Below are 20,662 nucleotides of genomic sequence, written 5' to 3' on the forward strand. Positions count from 1 at the left end.
AAGTGAATTGCATGTGGCCCATAGTGTTAATTGAAAGGAAATTAACCATATTCCTCATTACCGATTTCCTTTAAAAATATAAACAGCTCAGGCCTTAGAAAATACACAAAAGACGCATTTGTCCTTATCGTTCTTCACTATGGCCTGGTGCACACCAAAAACCGCTAGCAGATCCGCAAAATGCTAGCAGATTTTGAAACGCTTTTTCTTATTTTTCTGTAGCGTTTCAGCTAGCATCTTGCGGTTTTGTGAAGCGTTTTTGGTGTAGTAGATTTCATGTATTGTTACAGTAAAGCTGTTACTGAACAGCTACTGTAACAAAAACGCCTGGCAAACCGCTCTGAAGTGCCGTTTTTCAGAGCGGTTTGCGTTTTTCCTATACTTAACATTGAGGCAGAAACGCATCCGAAATCCAAAATCTGCAGCAGCCCGGGAGTATGCGTTTCTGCAAAACGCCTCCCGCTCTGGTGTGCACCAGCCCATTGAAATACATTACCCTAGCGGATCCGCACTCGCAAGCGGATCGCAAACCGCAGCAGAACCGCTCTGGTGTGCACTAGGCCTATGAGAACATCAAAACCAATCATATCCCTGTGAAGTTGTTACTGGTGTAGAATGATTACATAGTGACACTCAAACCTACAAAGTCTATTTCGTTGAGGCCCTGTTCATAGTGGTCAGTCGCACTGCAGAATAATTCTGCATGTCAACTCACGTCCTATACAATTCTATTGGGCTCTTCACAGTAACGGAACGCGTTATTCTAAGTCGTTGCATGCAGACTTTGTATTAAAGTCTATGGCCAGTCTCCATTGCAGTTGACAGTCATTAGAACGTGTAAGTTATGCAACTGACCACTGTGATCCTTGCCTGAGGCAGGGAACACACTAGGCAGAAACGCTAGCATTGCAGAGAACGCAGCAAAAAAGCACATAATGCAAGTCAATAGGCCACATAAAAAAAAAAATGTGCTTCCGTTCTTCAATGTGCATTTTTAAAACCGCTAGTTTTGTTGCATATTTTTCAAAAATTCACAAAATTTAAGTCAATGGTGACACAGAGGTGTTGTGTTTTAGTGCGTCTTGCAAGCGTTTTTATATGCGTCAAGAAAAAACAAAACAAATTTGTTGATTTATTTTTGCTTCCTTTTGACTTCCTAGTGATTTGCATAAAACGCATTAAAAAAACTGCATGCAAACCGCATACAAACGCATATGCGATTTATATATGCGAACTGCAAACGCATTAAAACGGAAGCAAGAAAAATGCATGTGTGGGAAAACATATCAAATGCACTAAAAAAGGCACAAAACGCATCTGCAGCAAAACGCTACGCTTCCCACAATGCCTAGTGTGTTCCCAGCCTGAGTCAGATGAGATATTTGCATTTTTTTTCTGGTATTTTTTTTTTTTTTTTTGAAGGAGATTTTTTTGATTACTTCTGAAATGCAGTCAGTCAAGGAGAATCTCTGAGCCAGTGAGACAATTTCCTAAACCAACTTCGGGGAAACCACATTCTAGCTGTTAAAATAATGAATTGCTTATCCCCAGCAACACATAAGAATTAAAGCTTTGTTCACATTATAAATTGCCAGAGCTATCGCAAGCGATGAGCGATTTATACTGTGATTTTCCATGCGCTTTTGCTCAGCAACTATTTTTTTTTTCACTTCCTGATGTTAGTCCAGAAGTGAACTCTTTAACCTGGAAATGAATAAAAGCGCTCAGGAAATCACTATACAAAGCACTTTTTTAAGCACTTTGCGATATCCCTATACCTTTCATTGAGCCAAAGCGCTCAGAAAATGGTACATGTAGCGCGCTTGTTATTTCATGAAAATTGAAACGCTTACATGTGAACACTGTCATAGGAAATCATCACACAAGCGCTTTCAGGCTCCCTGCACACTGTAAATTCGATTTGCGATTCCGTTTTGCGATTACGATTTGCCCTGGATGCTATCAAAAGAAAAAGGCAGAAAGAATGCAGCATGCAGTACCGATTAAAAATCGAAAATCGTAATCGCATGTGAAAATCAATTAAAATCGAAATCACATGTAGTGTGCAAGAAGCCTTAGGGCAATCTGCAAAATCGCCAGCGCTTAAAAAAAATAATCAGCAAACGCTCATCGTGTGAACGAGCCCTAAGTTCTGTTACAAAACATTTCAAAACAAAATTAGAAAAAAAAAGGAAACGATAATGACTAGCTTACCTCCAAATGATGGCAACCTAATTGGATCGCAAAAGTTTGTTGCACTTCAGACAAGGTGTACCATAGGTCCATAACTCACTTCTTCAGGTCATAGAGTATCTGTAAACATTGATACAAATAATGCTCAAAGCTCCACAAGATAATGTACATACCTACTTCACGGCTAAAAAAAAAAAAATTTGAAATATTGCTATAACATATAAATTTCATTCAGGGTCAATAATGCACAATAACAAAAATGTAGGTATTTCAGCCTTAAAAGTAGATTATCTTCTAGTCTAGGATGTAGTGTAAAACGATAAAAACATATAAAACATAGTTTCTGCTTCAAGATAAAAATCATAACTATAAATACAGAAGCATTATTTTTACAGTGCTGACACCTTCTGCAGCGCATTTTATTGTTTTTCAATTTTATTGTTTTTTTATCACATCTGGATGCCTCTTTCCTCCCCCGATCACTTATTGCACATGTTCAAATGAAAAATCCAAGGCCCAGTGCACACCAAAAGCAGATCCTCAAAACGCTAGAAGTTTTTGGAGCAGATTTCAGAGCGATTCTAGGCATGTTAGAGACGTTTTCTAAACATGCCTAGTGTTTTTTGGAGCGTTTTTGTGTAGCAGATTACAAATATTGTTACAGTAAAAGCTGTTACTGAACAGCCTCTGTAACAAAAATGCCTGGCAAACTGCTCTGATCTAGCGTTTTCCAGAGCGGTTTGAGCTTCTGCTATACTTTACATTGAGGCAGAAAAGCTTCTGCCAACCCCAAAAGTGCTGCAGGACCCACGTTTGCGGTTTGCTAAAAACCTCAAACCGATGGTGTGCACCATCCCATTGAAATACATTAGCCAAGCGTTTTCACAGGCAGAAGCGGTTTAGAAAACGCTACAAAAACTGCTCGGTGTGCACCAGGCCTACGAGAAGATTCAGGCTACTTCTACAATATAAAAGAGTAGTAGTATGAACCGTGCTTGGACTCTTATATATACTTCAGTACTTATTGCATGGTGGAGCGCTGTATAAAAGAATCACCCAAAGTTCAAATCATAATTAGTCCACTCTATCAGCGCTCAGCGTTCAGATTCCAGCAATCGTCTACAGTCGCCTGTCTCTTCAAACACATCAACACCTTTAAATATAAACAGTCCAAAAAAGACACATCATAGCGCAGGCTGTCTGTCACTTAAAGTCAACCGTGCATACACACCGCCACGCTGGATAATTCAAAGGGTGCGAAACATAAACACCAACATCAGGGTCTCAGGGTCACACCCCCCTTAATCCCCTGCTCACCAAAGCGCGTCTTTAATACTGGCACATCAGATACCCTTGTTCTTTTCCAACAGACTTCAATGATAGCAAAACTAGAGGTACGGGATATCAACCCAAATGGGCTCGTCTCACCCATAAATGTGGTAATATCAGAAAAAGGTAAGGTATGGGGAGCACTGAGCTGGTATAAAAATATGAAATTTATTGCAAAATAGAAAATTCAATAGCCTGTAGACATACAAATAACAGACAACATATACCCTCCCATAAAACCAACACTGGAACAAGCAAACTACTGAGGCAGATGCATGGAACCAGAGTGCACTCCTTTTAAAGTCCAAAAAAGCATGCATGTAATTAAATAAATAATTCTTCATGCCCAGAGTAAACTTGTATCCAGATAAAACCAGGCAGGGTCACCGGATAGCATGTACCATCAACCCGTGTGTATGTCAGCAAAAATACACGCCTCTACAAATAATATGTATACGCTTCTCATTACAGACACTTGAATTGTGTCAAACCTCAACCCCCATAAATCAAGCCAGGCTAGTACTCACGTCACCTTCCGTTGTGTGTGGCAGCAATTGGGCAAGCTTTACCGATGGTTCGGCGTCTCACAGCACCATGGCAACAATCATCATCAAGGGATCATGCGTCGTGTCTAGCCGCATTGGTCACTGTGACAGCAAGGGAGGAAGAGATGCGGCGTGTCACGTGACGCGTTTCGTCACGACTTACGTGACTTCTTCAGACGTGACGTAGGCAAGAGGTGTAAGTCCTTTTATGCCCTCAAGTAAAGCCCATAACTTGAGCCAAACATATGCTAATTTAAAAAAGAACAGTCTGTTTGCTGCCATATACTGGCCAAAATGAATACCTACATCTAAGAAAGATACACACAGAAACTTTTTCAATATATGTATATAAGACCTTCTTTATCAACAGTTCTTACAAAAAAAGACTTGACATTTAAGTTCTTGTTGAGACCTTTAGGGAATAAACCACACTTATAAATCAACATAGATTGTTTTCTTAGCAATTGTGTGTCATAGTCTCCACGACGCTAATATTTAATTTGTAAATGCCCATGAATCTCAAGCCAGACACATCTGAGTTATGAGTGGTCTTAAAGTGTAAAGCAAGAGGATTTAGTTTCTTTTTGTCAATAGTAGTACTTCTGATATTGTTAATATGTTCTCCAATCCGTGTATTCAAAGGTCTGTACATCTTCCCAATATAAGTTAAGTTACATGGGCATCTAATTTGGTAAATAACACGGGTTGTATTACATGAAATATAATCATTCACCCAGAACGATTTGGATCCATCAAAATTATAGAACTGGTTCCCTTTATTAACATATTTGCACATATCACAGTCCAAACACTTATGCATGCCCTTTTTGATTTTTTGGCCTGCAGAGGGTCCCCTCCACCCAAATTCACTTCTAACCAATAAATCATTTCGCTTATTACTTCTCTTAGCGGCCATATGTGGGTGGTCGCCCACTATTTTGACAATAATTGGGTCCCTTCTGAGGAGATGCCAATGCCTCTGTAGGACATGTTTAATGTCCATAAAGTAAGCACTATATGGGGTCACAATACGTGGCACACTACTAGTTGGACTGCAGCCTATAGAGGGCAATGAAGGTGTCCCCGACAACCTTTCTCTTTTCTTTAGGAGATCCCCTCTATTTCTAACAAGGGCCCTTTTATATGCTGTAATAATAATCCTATTTGGGTACCCCCTTGTCCGCAACCTGGCTCTCAATTCACCCGCCTCTCTTACAAAATCAGTGACATTACTGCAGTTCCTGCGTAATCGCAGGAACTGACCGGTGGGCACAGCCCATTTTTGGGCGGGCAAATGAGAGCTCTGTGCGGACAAGAGGGTATTCCCAGCCGTGCGTTTCCTGTATGTACAGGTGGCCAAAAGAAGTGTCCACTTTTTTAATCAATAGGTCCAGGAAAGAAATCTCCTTGACATCATATGTGTATGTCAAGAAAATATTTCTGTCATTCACGTTGAGCTCTGTGACAAATGCTTTTAAATCTTGGTCATTTCCAGAGCATGAACACGTCGTCCACGTAGCAGGTCCAGAAGGCGACGTGCTCCGCGTACCCACGCTTACACCTCACAACCTCCTGCTCCCAGGGAGGAGGAATAGTAATTAACGCTGCCGGGACTTGTGCATGAGCAGGGTAAGCCGTTTATCAGCTTCACCCTGCACCCAAATCTCCCAGCGGCTACATAATAGCTAAGGTGCATAGAAAATGATACCAGACCTTGATTCTATAAAAAAGACCTACCGTATGTTAAACATCATTTGAAGACACCCACAAAATAAAATCTTAAAAACATGAGGTCACACTAAGATGTTATCGCACAGCCGGCTGTACTGCTATGCTGCATACTGCTGCCAACTGCTAAACACCCCTTGCTAACATGTTTCGGACGTAGCACCGTCCTTAAAGGATACCCGAAGTGACATGTGACATGATGAGATAGAAATGGGTATGTACAGAGCTTAGCACACAAATAACTATGCTGTGTTCCTTTTTTTCTTTCTCTGCCTGAGGGCTGGAACGCACTAGAGCGATTTTTGAGCGTTTAGGGAGCGTGATAAATCGCTAGCGATTTCCCTAAACGCTCTGCCAATGTAAATGGATGGTGCAAATTCCACAGAAGCGATTGCGATAAGCAAAATTGCAAACGCAGGACATGCAGCATTTTGTTAGCGTTTGCGCTTCAATGTAAAGTATATGCTTGCGTAATCACTCATCAAAACCTGCATGGAGCGATTTTGCTAGCGTTTTGAAGTTACTGCACACTGTAACAAAATTAAAATTAATAGAAAGGACCAATCAGACTTTAAAACGCTAATCGCTAATCGCTACACAACCCCTGGCAAATTGATACACTTTTTTAAATCGCTCCCTAAAATGCTCATGGAATTGCTTACAAACTGCTCATACAAAACGCTAGCGATTGCGATTAGCAATAGCGTTTTGTAATGGGTTCCAGGCCTGAAAGAGTTAAATATCAGGTATGTAAGTCCTGACTCAGACAGGAACTGACATCAGTGTGACTCTCACTGATAAGAATTTCCCCTTTTTCTCTCTTTCTTGCTCCCAGAAAGTGTTTTATAGTTGGAATTTCTATCAGTGAGGGTCACACTGTAGTCACTTCCTGTCTAAGTCAGGACTGAGTCAGTCACTTACATATCTGATATTTAACTCTTTCAGACAGAGAATGAAAAAAAAGGAACACAGCATAGTTATTTGTGTGCTAGACACTGTACATACACATGTCTATCTCATCATGTCACATGTCAGTTCGGGTATGCTTTAATCATACCATAGGTACAAAGTGGCAGGAGTGACTCATAAGGATATACTGTTATTGGTGGCTCCCTGATTCTGTAGGGTCTGACATTTAAATAGGATGTTACTCTTAATTGCCAATGTGTTCTTGGTTTATGTTCTTTCATGCCGCTTCTCTGCATTGCTGCGCTTCTATTGTACTATTCTTAATCATTAATTATATGCCTGGTATTTATTAATTTTATGTTTAGTCTGAGAACTCTTCTCAGTTTTATGTACACTCCCTCTCCTTGGGTGGGGCTTGTAAGTTCGTGTCACTGAGCGTGGCCCTATCCTTATAAGAGTCACTCCTGTCACTTTGTACCTATGCTATGATTAAAGCGGAATATAACCCTGCATTTCAACTTTGCTCTAAAACATTATTTACAGTATATTATATGCAACCAGCATTTTTTTTTTTACTAGACCAGCACTGGAAGGGTTACACAGTGCTTTAAAGTTCCTGGAGATTTCTGCAGAGGCATCCGAAGCTGACATAGATACATTTTGTTTACATAAATGTATCTAAGTGTTGAATGTGACTCATCTCTCTGACTGAGAAGGAGTTGGAGGACAGCCAAAGAGTGTGTAACATTTCTCAATAGATACATATAACTAAATAGAATGTAACAATCTGAACTTCTGCATATCTCTCCACGGAACTTTAAACCTCTGTGTTTAACCCTTCCAATGCTGGTCTAGTAAAAAAAAAATGCTTTTTGCATATGCTGTAAATAATGTTTTAGAGCAAAGTTGAAATGCAGGGTTATATTCCGCTTTAAGGACGCTGCTATGTCCGAAACATGTTAGCAAGTGGTGTTTGGATATCTTTTTTGATATGTGCCTGATTTAATAAAGCCATTTTACTCAACCGGCATTGTGCGGACTTCAACTTCACTACATGGACTTGTGGGTTGAGCAAACCTGGGTTCCTGCTTTGCCGGTAGGATGAGGTTTTGAGCGGAGTATCACCTACATGTTTCAAGTATGCATTTAGGACAGAGGAGGTGGAATATGACTGTACTTAGTGGTTGGATAGTGTAATGGTTAAGGGCTCTGCCTCTGACACAGGAGACCTGGGTTCAAATCTCGGCTCTGCCTGTTCAGTAAGCCAGCACCTATTTCAGTAAGGAGTTTCTTGGGCAAGTCTCCTTAACACTGCTACTGCCTACTGAGTGCGCTCTAGTGGCTGCCTCGCAAGCGCTTTGAGTCCGACAGGAGAAAGGCGCTATACAAATACTGCCATTATTATTATTATTATTACTTAGCATAGTATCCTGACAACTGTGAAAATAGGAGTTTGCGGCGACGCTGAATCCACAGCCAGTGCTACCCTTAACACCGCAGTGTAGTAGGCCAGCTGACGAGAGGCCGAACTGCAGAGGTGGAGACTGAATGGCGACCGCAGTGTCGGACTGGGAGGTGGTAAAGCTGAGGAAATCCACTTGCTGGCCAAGCAGCAGTAATCAGGTGTTGCTGCTCACAGTGAAGACTTGCTGCAGGTTTCTATTGGGAATGATAACACAGGGTTTCTGCTGCTTGGCCAGCAGGTGGATTTCCTCAGTTTTTCCACCTGCCAGTCCGACACTGGGTGACTGACTCACAATAGCTCACATGGAGCAAAGCAGGATGGTGTTTTGTCGGCTAATGCAGAAATCTGATCTATTGACGTATCCTAGTGGAGGGTATGAGCCTCATACAGGCACCACAAAACTATAAGTGCTAAACTGCAGCTGTTGATAACATTGAACTAATGCTTTGCAATCAGCTTACTACCCACTCATCCTAGCTAGGGATGATCAATGATATGCAAATACTTCAGAGTTTATGCAAATGTAAATTTTTATGCAAATATACACAGCTTGAAAATGGACCAATCATTTTAAACCTGGGTGGGATTTGATTGGTCCATTTTCAAGCTGCATATATTTGCATAAAAAATTACATTAATTTGTATAAACTCTGAAGTATTTGCCTATCATTGATCATCCGCTATCATACCTGCACCTGCTGACAAAGTATCCAGGAATACTGGCAGTTGGACTGTTGTTGGAAATATAAATTAATAGCAAGGGGATCCCCTAATGTGTGGAATGGTCTGAATGTGGTTATGATTTGTGAGATTGTCACAGCCGGCTGTGATGATTAAAGGAATACTATCGATTCACATATTTTTTTCAATTGACACAGGAATTGTTTGGGAAATGCTGCTAAGTACTGGTGTATACATTTTAGTAGCAACTTCTTTATTTCCTGTTATCAAAATACATTCAAACTTTACTGACGCCAAAACTGACGGCTGACTGAGCCATGAGGAGAGGGGAAATTCCCCTCACACTTCATCAGTTAACTCTATGGCTATCATTCATAAAGCATTTCCGCATGCGGGAATGCTAAAAACAGCTGACTTTACCGACCACTCGGCAAAGTCAGCATTCATAAAGGCTCTTTCCACATAAAAAAATGACACTACCGAGCAGAGTGATAAATCACCGCCTTGTGCGGTGATTATCGGAACAAATGTAGCAAAATGTTTATTCATAAAGATCACCGCAAGCGGTGAGAGGTCGGGAAGTACCGCTCCCTGTGATGTGGCGATACCAATGCAAGTGAATGGAGACACACAGACCTCCCAGGCAGCTGCAGCAGAGCGGAACACAGAGAAATGTATCAACTCGGCAGCTTCCGTGTCTCCGCCTGCCTACCGCCAGCCTACCGCCTGCCTAGTTCGGGGAATCTCCGCACTGCCACCGCACCTAGATGTTTTTTTATGAATTCCCACCCAGAAGTCTAAAACACCGGCAGCGGTGTTTTCCCGCACTGATTCCCTGTACCGACAGCTCCTTTATGAATGATAGCCATTGTGTAGCTCTGTGTGTGACAGAGAGAGACAGGACACAGGAGCTGCAGCTGTTGGGAGCTCTGTTTCTGACTGAAGTGTCTGAAGAGAGCAGAGGAAATGTAACTGTTTTTGCTTTCAGAGTTTGATATGTTTGATATTTGCTTTCTGTAGTCTGATATGCAACTCTGGCTGTGCATTGAAGCAGACACCCCTTCTGCAATTAATTTGTCCCAATATAGCTAAATCCTACCCTCAATAAATTACAGCTTTTGCCTCTGATATTTAACATGAAAAGTAGGAAAATGTTTACACAGCTACTTAGACATTATTTGTACATTGTCATTTTAGAACACTTGGGTATCGATCGTATTCCTTTAAGATCTTGTACAGCATTGCCTGCCTTGTTTTTAAAAGGGATTTTATACACTTTTGATATTGGTCAATTGATAGTAAATAAAAGTAATAGTTGTTAATGAGTCTTGGCGCGTTATGTCTGCCAGGAGAAAAGCGTGTTATAAATGTTTAGTGTCTTGTCTTGAGTCAAGGCAAGTTTTCCTTTTTGATTACGTATTTCTGGTTAATATGGGGTTGTGAATCAGCACACAACAATAGGGATAAATGCATGAACAGGAATACAGATAATAGAACATCTTTTCTCCTTGCAGATCCTTGCCAAACATTATTTGTTGCAGCTTCGCTTTCTTATTTAGGCATTTTGTTACAGAAACAGCCCTTTTATGAACTCCAGCTGTGGACCTCTTATAGACGTCTGGCAGTGCCATGTTGTGCACAGGAAAATATGAAGCCTGTTATTTGTTTCACCACGCTAGTACAGAAAGTTTCCCCTCCAGACTGCAGCCAAGAAAAGACTGGCAAATCGTATGCTGAAGTACTGTGTGAATGAGGACAAGTAAGAGCATCTCCACTGCTGTGCTAAACTGCATTCAGACTCATGCAAAACCAAACCAAAAGATTTGTCATAATAAAGATAAGTTTATTGTCAACATGATTAAAAACACACAATATCCACAGTGGGGTCCAGAATAATCAAATACAAAGTATTGCACAATAATATTGCACGCACCCAAATATTAATGGTATGAATATATTGCAAATGCTGATAGTGCTAATAATGGGTCATCAATATTGCCAGCAAAAAGCACCAGGAATACAATGCAACGCTGGAAAAATAAACAGCAACCCATAGAAGATGCAAATGTGAGAGGAACAATAGCGGTGAATGTGAAATGGAAAAAACGCAAAGAAAATAAGTGTCCTGTGTCCCAACACCCTAGTGAGTAGGAAGGAGTGAACGGAGATCTTACCGCTGGATAGACAAGAAGGATGTGTGCTACCTGGGTCCCCCAGCGTCCCTGCCGCGATTTTCCATGTAAAACATTTCCTCAACAGTTTAAGTCTTTGAGGAAGCCATTTTGCACAGCAAATCGCGACAGGGACAGAAAGTCCCAACAGAAACAGGGACAGAAAATGAGAGAACACAACTTCCACTATGAGGCAATGGCTATCATTCATAAAGCATTACCGCATGTGGTAATGCAGAAAACAGCTGACTTAGCAAAAATGTCAATTCATAAAAGCAGTTACTGCATGTAAATTACTGACTTTTGATTAGAGCAGGCGGTAATAGCACGGAACAAACCGCTTGCTTTGAAGAGGTGATAAGAGAGTGATAAGAGCAAAGTTAATGGAGACTCACAAGCAGAAGCAGTGAGATCTCCCCAGGCAGAAGCAGCAAGAGCAGAACAAACAAGGCTTCCCCTAAATGCTGTGTGTTTAACCTCTTGGGTTCCTGCTTTTAAGATGTGTATTTCACATCAGCAAGCCTGCCATGTGTAAAGTTTCTTGCAGTTCTTCTACGCTGTGGCAATTAAATAGATTGAAAGACTAATAGACAGATACAGAGCAGATTCAGGGCAATCAGAAGCAGTATAACAAAACATGCACATCTAAAGGGAAGTTGGGGATGCCTCTTTTATTGTAACGCTGTCTCTGCATGGAGAACAGGAATGTAACAATGTAAGAAAATTTTTTCCTCATGTTATGGAAAGTTGGGCTTCAGTAAAACAGCGCACTTCTTTCGCAGCTGTGAAAATGTTTATGAATTAGCACACAAAAGTTTAAAATATCGAATGCTGTATTTTCCCTACCAGATTTTTTTTTACCGCACAGCCTTTTATGAATGATAGCCAATGTCTCACAATCTGACAGCAAGCAATGCAGGAATGCAGGAAATTCTTCATCTCATACACCTAGAATATTCACCAGTTAAAGAGAACCTGAGACAGAGTAAGAAAAATAATTGATACTTTCCTGGGGCCCTACATGCGCAGTGGACCCCAACCGGGGTGACTGGAACCCTAATAGCAGGCAAGATTGCAGACTAACGGAGCGGCCGGGGAGGAAGGCGAGGGAGGCAACAGAGTACATGGGGCTGGAGGAAGCCCCCAGTAAGTATCAATTGTTTTTCTTACTTTATCTCAGGTACCCTTTAACCTCTTCCTGTGACTGAACAATGTTACAGCAGTAGGTACTTCGCTTTTCAATACAAGACTGTCTCTTTAAGGCCTCTTGCACACTGCAAGCAATTCAGATTCAGATTCAGATTTTTAATCTGTTTTTACATCCGATTCCGATTCAGATTTTTTATCTTAACTGCATGCTGCGTTTTTTGATCCGTTTTTCTGTTGAATGTATTCAAGGAAAATCGGAAACGGAATCGGAATCGGAAACGGAATCGGAATCGGAAAACGGATTTGCAGTGTGCAGGGAGCCTAAAGGATACCACAGCCCAAAGGCTGTGGTAAAATCAAAGTTGCAATGTGGAGGGAAAGAAAGATACATACTTACCGCTTCCCTCGTTCCCTGCCGATGGGTCCCGCTCATCTGTTACAGCTCCCGGTACCGACCCGACTCTCCTGACCCTTCACCCGGACATACTGTGCTGCGCATGCGCAGTATGTCACTATACTCTTCGCTTCTGCCGTCGCATCGTGACGGCAGAAGTACGGACACTCCCCCGCCTCCTCCTCTCCCAACGTGTGCGCTCCAATCTAAAGCTAGCGTGACATGCTAGCTGGAGTTCGCACTGGGACAATCGATGTGGAGAGAGCGGAGGGGGAATGAGTTAAAAAAAACCACACTGCCGGCTGGAGGGAGGGAGCGAGTGAGGGAGGGAGCGAGTGAGTGGGCGGGCGGGCAGGCAGCAAGTGGGCGGCGAGCAGGCAGCGGCAGTACAGCCCAAGCATTCTGTACATAGATGCAATGACATCTATGGTACAGCAAGAAAATTATCCCCACATTTATCTCTGCATATGTGCATGTATATACATGTGTGTATATGTATATACATGCACATATGCAGAGATAAATGTGGGGATAATTTTCTTGCTGTACCATAGATGTCATTGCATCTATGTACAGAATGCTTGGGCTGTGCTGCCTGCTCGCCGCCCACTCGCTGCCTGCCCGCCCACTCGCCCGCCCACTCACTCGCTCCCTCCAGCCGGCAGTGTGTTTTTTTTTAACTTATTCCCCCTCCGCTCTCTCCACATCGATTGTCCCAGTGCGAACTCCAGCTAGCATGTCACGCTAGCTTTAGATTGGAGCGCACACGCTGGGAGAGGAGGAGGCGGGGGAGTGTCCGTACTTCTGCCGTCACGATGCGACGGCAGAAGCGAAGAGTATAGTGACATACTGCGCATGCGCAGCACAGTATGTCCGGGTGAAGGGTCAGGAGAGTCGGGTCGGTACCGGGAGCTGTAACAGATGAGCGGGACCCATCGGCAGGGAACGAGGGAAGCGGTAAGTATGTATCTTTCTTTCCCTCCACATTGCAACTTTGATTTTACCACAGCAATTGGGCTGTGGTATCCTTTAAAGATTTTTATATGCACAGAACACTCAGAGATTAGGCTTTTCTTAGAACAGAGCAGATTTCTCCCCAGGCCAGATGCTCCACCCAGCTAATTTTGGTGAGCACCCGATGTCATCGGCTCGCCTCTTCATCCTCCTCCTATGCTGTAAGCAGAGTTGCACCAGCCCTGCATTCCCCACCCGGGTACTTTTTCATGCCACCCAGCTGGAAACAATTTCTGGGGAGAAGAATTCAATAGGAAACTTTCTCTTGGCAATAAGGTCTCTCTCTGGAGCTACACAGCACAGATACTCTGGATTGCCTGAGGCACACCTCTTAAACATATGATAGTTAAAGCTAACAGATGGGGGGAAATGATTCAAATTTTACCTGGGGCCTTCTCTAGCCCCATGACCACCGTTGAATCCCTCTCTATCCTTCCAGTCGCCTCTGTTCACCTGCTATTGGCTCTGATAATCTGCCTTCAGTCGCATCAGTTGGGCTCTTCTGTGCCTAGCCATTGGCACTCACCAACTGCATTCACATTTCCGGGAGCATCCTGCCCCTGCGCAGGGCGCTCTCGACGATTATCAAGGCCAACAGCAGGCGAAGGGAGGCACCTGGGAGGACGTCAATGGTGGTCATGGGTATGGAGGAAGCCCCAGGTAAGTATGAATTCCTTCACCGCCCCTTGTCTCAGGTTCTCTTTAAGTCTGTGTGGAGAGTAAGTGAGAGACTAAAGCTATGTACTCACCGTTCGACAGTCCTGCCGACGTCCACTTGACGACGGTCGTCAAGTGACGCCTCTTCCTGCTCGCGAAGTCACGCGGCGCTACATGACGGGCAACAAACAGAAGTAAGCGATCACGGTACTTGTAGAGTCATCGGGGATCATTGGAAAAAGCTGCTAGATGCATCTAGGCAGACTGGAGTCCTGTCTGTGGGTGCTGAGGTGTCTGGTCATTGGAAAAAGCAGCTGGATGCAGCTAGGCAGACTGGAGTCCTCTCTGTGGGTGCTAGTGTGTCAGGCTCACTGTTTTCCCTAATCTCAGATGGTCCTCTCCGGAGGTATCCCTATCCTCTTCCATGCAGACAGCTGTAATTGTGGGTCCCACATGGCCACTAGATCTTTCTTCTCCCTCAGGAAAAGCTTGAATCATTTTCACTATTGCTCTTTTCCTTTCAGCTCTCACTCTCTGCCCACTGTGGCCAAGATTTATAGAGCACAGTGCGGTAAATGTAAAATGCTCGGTACATCACCGCATTCGGTATTTTAGACTTTTGTGTGCTAATTCATAAAAATGTTCACAGGTGCAGTAGAAATTTGTTAATTTACCAGCTTTAATAGACAAAAACCCTGTGTAGTTAGGGCATTACAATAGTAAGATGCATCCTGACATCCCTTTAGATGTACATGTTTGTTAAACTGTTTGTTAGGCCTAGTGCACACTGAGCGGTTTTAGGTGCGATCCGCCGGCCGCATCCGCATGTAAATATGCTTGGCTAATGTATTTCAATGGGATGGTGCACACACCGGCGATTTGAGGTTTGTAGTAAACCGCAAACGTTCCTCCTGCTGCACGTTTGCAGTTTGCAGAAGCGTTTCTGCCTTAATGTAATGGATAGGAAAAACGCAAACCGCTCTGAAAACACTTCTTCAGAGCCGTTTGCCAGGCGTTTTTGTTACAGAAGCTGTTCAGTACAGCTTTTACTGTAACAATTTGTGTAATCTGCTACACAAAAACGCAGCCAAAACCACTAGGCATGTTTAGAAATCCGCTCTAAACATGCCTAGAATCGCTCTGAAATCAGCTCCCAAAACCGCTAGCATTTTACAGATCTTCTAGCGGTTTTGGTCTGCACTGGGCCTTAAACTGCTTCTGCTCACTCTGAATCTGTGCATGAGTCTTTCTCTGCCTCCCTATCCACAGAGTGTTTATCCCTCAGCATGCAGCAGTAAGTAATTATTTCACTTCTTGTCGCACACGAGGGGCCGGCGTACACCTAAAAGCGCTAGCTTAAAGCGGAATATAACCCTGCATTTCAACTTTGCTCTAAAACATTATTTACAGCATATTATATGCAACCAGCATTTTTTTTTTTACTAGACCAGCATTGGAAGAGTTACACACAGAGCTTTAAAGTTCTGTGGAGAGACATGCTGCCCGCAGACGAAGTTTAGATAGATACATTTAAGTAAACAGAATGTAACAAGTGAGGAATGTGACTCACTCTCTCCGACTGTGCAGGAGCTGGAGGACAGCCAAAGAGTGGTGAATGTTACACACTCTGCTGCACACTGAATAGGGACTGTCTAAAAAATTTAGTATGATTCCTTATCAGTGGCTGAGCAGATGCAGTCATCAGAACAACTGTGCATAGAGCAGAAAGCTTTTTCTCTCCCTGCTCTTAGTTGTCAGTCTCTCAGGACAGGGAAAAGAAACGTCTCCCCCTATGGGCCCCCTGCGACTGCATCCCTTGCAGGGGCTATTGTTTGTGTTAATCAATTTTTATTTTTAAGGATCACATTGTTCAGTATATATTTTTTTGTTGTACAACCTCTGTGAGTGTTTTTGGTGTAAGTGCCCATAATTTTGTATAAGTAGAGGCTAACAATCAGCGTAATCGGAAGCAGGAGATTTGGGCGCATGAGACAAGTGGACAAAAAGGGCGCCCCATTCACTCCCATTATAAATATCGTTTAATGGGCGCCGAACAGGGAAAAAAGGGCGTCGGAGATTAATAAAGTTTTACAAACGGCGCCCGGAGATATTTAATGTTTTATAACTGTGCTTGTGATGATTTACGTTTAAAAAATGAGCCTGTGACAAATAACGTTTATAAAAATACTAAACATATTTATCCTATTTAATTAAAACATTCTTTAACATTTTAACCCTTACTGTTTGTAAAACATTATTATTCACAAAATAAAGCGATCAGTACGTAACGTAAATTGCAATATATTTTTTACAATCACTATTTGTCTATTTGTAAAACATTTCTAAAACATTATTATCCACCCAAAAAAATTATTTAAATTTTTTTATTTAAATTTTTCATTTATTAATGTTTGTAAAACATTATTATCCATAGGGGGTCTTAGGTTTAGGCACCACTAGGGGGGTCTTAGGTTTAGGCACCACCAGGGGGTCTTAGGTTTAGGCACCACCAGGGGGGTCTTATCTTAGGTTTAGGCACCCCAGGGGGGTCTTAGGTTTAGGCACCCCCAGGGGGGTCTTAGGTGTAGGCACCACCAGGGGGGTCTTAGGTTTAGGCACCACCAGGGGGTCTAGGGGTTAGGGATAGGTACAGGGAGGGCTTTGGGGTGGTTAGTTTTAGGCACCACCAGGGGTGTCTTAGGTTTAGGCACCACCAGGGGGGTCTTAGGTTTAGGCACCACCAGGGGGTCTTAGGTTTAGGCACCACCAGGGGGGACTTAGGTTTAGGCACCACCAGGGGGTCTAGGGGTTAGGGATAGGTACAGGTAGGGTTCTATGTGAGAGTAGGGTTAGGTATAGTTTTAGTACAATTTTAATAATACTAATCAACAGTTATTATGAATGTGCTTTTATTAATATCATAACAATATATAATTATAATGTTTAAACAAATAATACTGTTTTTTTAATAAAACGTAATTATAAGTTTCAGTTTAGAAACAGGGAAGAGTAACGTTTTAAGAATTGCCGATTTCATACACATTATTTAATGATTTATACATTCTTAAAACACTATTTGTAAACGAAATTCTACACAATATTTTTATAAACGATAATACTGCTTATCGTTTACACCACGCGCCCTTTTTTCCCGACGCCCTTTTTTGATGTACGCAGCGTAATCGGTGTGTACATAGACAAATATGATCCTGACAAAGTTTTCCAAAGTAGCCGTACTATATATGTTGGATATAAAAACTTATGAATAACCCCTGTATGAGGGGATTTTTTCATTTGTGCTTTAATGCTAAGGGCAATTTATTCCAGGCTTTTGTAATTTTTTTATAGCCTAAAGCCAACTACCTCATACCTGAAATATTTTAGGGGTATTCACACTATCACCATATATAGGTATCTATTGTAGGGTTATAATTTTACTGGGGGAGGGTGTGGGGTTTTTGACATATTGCAGCGAACTGGTTGTGGTAATTTACTGTTGTATAATGATTGCTTGACTATTTGTTTAAATTAAAGTATTTTTCTAGTGCAGTTCATTTGCCTTGGTCCCTAATTTTTATAGATATAGCAGAGTGCAGCCTATACTGGTTTATGTGTTCTGGTTTTGTTTTGTTTTTTGCTATTGTTACGCCCCTGTGGGGAAGGATGTGTGAGTGGCATACTGCACCTGTTTTCTTCTATGGTTTGTCACAGCAAATGGAAGCACTTCATACATGTTGTCATGGAGGATAAAGACATTCCTGTGACAGCCGGGTGAGCAGGCAGTTGACTGAAATGATCATTATTTTTTTATGTCTGTATGTGGTGCTTGTTACAGTAAAATACTTTTCAGTTCAGTATTCACAGAAGGGAGGTAAAATGACGTTTCAGAATCAGATGAAACTACAGCAACGATGTAGAAATATAGCTGAAGAGGTGTAAAGATACCTGTGCCCAGGCCCGGTCCACCCTTGATTCTGAGTGAGGCAACTTCCTCAGGCAGCAGAAGTCTGGGGGCAGCACCAGGCAGAAACAGGAAGTTTAGAGAGTGCCTGTCCAACCTATACTGGGGGCAACTGTACCTGGCTAACCTATACTGGGTGCAACTGTACCTGGCTAACCTATACTGGGTGCAACTGTTCCTGGCTACCAATACCAGGGGCACCTATACCTGGCTACCTACCTATACTGAGGGTGTTTTTGGGGGGACTTACTGTAGCTATAATATGTGGTTCAAATTGTCAGGTGCCAATTGAAGGGGGGGGGGGTGCATCCCCACAAGTTTGCTTCAGGCTGCAAAAAGTCTAGAACTGGCAATGCCTGTGCCCCTGGACCATAGGACTTACCTGGGGCTCTCCTACAGCTAGTACATTAGCTTGTCATTGGTGCTATATGATATCTCTGCTATGTGGGAGGGGAATAGTGATCACACTTGGGGTCTAGGATGTCCACACTTGCTGTGGTGATTGGCTGCACCTGCTAGGTAGTGAATGAGAAGGAGTTTAAAGTATACCAGAGACGAATAATATTAAAAGATGTATACATACCTGGGGCTTCCTCAAGCATCTGGCTGAAGTTACGGGCGGCGGGACCCGGTACAAAAAGCGGAGAAGGCTGAGGAAGGAGGCATGGGAGCGATCCATGCGGATGGGGCTGGAGGAAGCCCCAGGTATGTATAAATCTTTTAATATTGTTTATCTCTGGTTACCTTGCTGGGGGGCCCATGCAGTGGCGTAGGACAACCACAGTGTCAGAAGTGCAAGAAGGGAAAGCAGAACAGTTGTTAATGTGTACTTCTATATAAAGCATCTGTAAAAGTGATTATTACCAGCACAGAACCAATAAAGAGTTAATACTGCTGTTGAGGGAGGGCCCCTAAGGTCCTCCCTGGCCCAAATGCCCCTGTGAGGTTGAAACCTCTGCAACCCCTATTGCTATGTCACTGGCCCCATGGTAGTTTGGCTGCACATTGATCTCCTGCTGTTGGGTCATACTTTATGAGGACGTTCTGGATGGTGATGCAGCTGAAGCACATATTCTTCTGCATCCCCATCCCATATACACACCAGCAGCCTCCCCAGACAAACCCCAGTTATGACTCTTAATTTAGCCAAATACGTGTTTTAAAGCATTTATCAAATGTCTAAAATATTAATATTCTTAGTAGGAACAAAAAACAAACAAACAGATAGTTGTGTACATAAAATATATTTTGGCTCCAAAAAAAGGGACAGTTGGAAGATATGTTTTATCCCTCCATACAAAAGCAGATGTTACTATAAGAAGAACTTCCTTACTTGAGCAGTCGTCAGGTCACACCTCCCCAATCCTCCTCTGCTATGGCAGATCCCTCCTTCCATGAATGAAGTGTGGAGTGTCAGTGGACTGGAGCACAGCACATACCCTGCACTCTGACAGAACGTGCACTTGTCTTGACTTGTGTGGCTGGCTATGCAGCTCCTGCGCGTAGTGCTGCCTGTGCTTGTCTGCAGCAATCTATGTCTACTGGCTCACTCCTTTCAGCTCACCATCCTGCACACCAATGATGTCCATGCCCGTGTGGAGCAGACGAACAGAGACTCTGGCAAGTGTGGAGATCCTGCAGACTGCTATGGAGGGGTGGCAAGGAGACTCACCAAAATCAGAGAGATTCGTGCCAGGCAAAAGAATGTGCTGTTACTGGATGGAGGAGACCAATTCCAGGGGACTATATGGTTCAATGTATTTAGTGGATATGAAGCAGCTTATTTCATGAATTACCTGGAATACGATGCAATGGTGAGTAGTTATGAGCTTATTTTAATACAGAGCAAAGAGCAGTACTGTGCAGAGAATAGAACAGGTTTGCTAGCGAGAAAGCCAGTGTCTTCTGTTTTGCAGAGAGTCGGTAAGTGAAAACTGCTGCTTTTGCTATACTTCTCAGTTTTGTGTGAAGGAACGTTCTCTGCTGTGATCATTTATCTACCTCAGCCCCCCCCCCCCCCCCCCCATTAAACATTGTATTTGTTTACCAGAATTTGATACTTTATATAGAGTCCATCAGTGGCATAGCTAAGGAGCTGTGGGCCCTGATGCAAGTTTTACAGTGGGGCCCCACAAGCACTCTATACGTAACAATTGATATGGCGCATCAAAACCTGCCAATGGCAACTGCAGTGTCAGAGATGCAAGAAGGGGATGGGGAACAGTTTGTTTATGATTATCACTATTCAAAGTATCTATAGAAGTAATTATTATGAGCACATTACCAATAGAGAGCTAATACTGTAGTTGAGGGAGGGCCCTTTGGGGCCCCTCTGGCCCAAGGGCCCCGATGCAGTCGCTACCTCTGCTACCCCTATTGCTACGCCCCTGGAGTCCATTAGAGAGAGTCTTTATATGCATAAACCAAAAATGTGTTTTGGTTTTTTTCAGATTCCCCCCCCCCCCC

General features: G+C 42.8%; 1 protein-coding gene and 1 long non-coding RNA gene across 3 annotated transcripts in view; one reads left to right on the forward strand and one right to left on the reverse strand.

The window, feature by feature from the left end:
• LOC137503716 (uncharacterized) overlaps positions 1 to 19,836 on the reverse strand; it is a 192,648-nt gene extending 172,812 nt beyond the window's left edge. For both annotated transcript variants that reach the window (XR_011019314.1, XR_011019313.1), the window contains exons 1-2: positions 19,530 to 19,836; positions 2,215 to 2,313 (exon numbers count right to left, since the gene is read on the reverse strand). This is a non-coding gene — a long non-coding RNA (uncharacterized lncRNA). The remainder of the gene's footprint in view (positions 1 to 2,214; positions 2,314 to 19,529) is intronic.
• The window catches only part of NT5E (5'-nucleotidase ecto), a 153,378-nt gene continuing 152,317 nt past the window's right edge, over positions 19,602 to 20,662 (forward strand). Inside the window, exon 1 of the mRNA XM_068231108.1 lies at positions 19,602 to 20,010. Coding sequence (XP_068087209.1) covers positions 19,684 to 20,010 — 327 coding nt within the window. The 5' untranslated portion in view covers positions 19,602 to 19,683. The remainder of the gene's footprint in view (positions 20,011 to 20,662) is intronic.

Source organism: Hyperolius riggenbachi, chromosome 4 (assembly GCF_040937935.1).
Source record: "Hyperolius riggenbachi isolate aHypRig1 chromosome 4, aHypRig1.pri, whole genome shotgun sequence".
Classification (NCBI taxonomy): Eukaryota; Metazoa; Chordata; class Amphibia; order Anura; family Hyperoliidae; genus Hyperolius; species Hyperolius riggenbachi.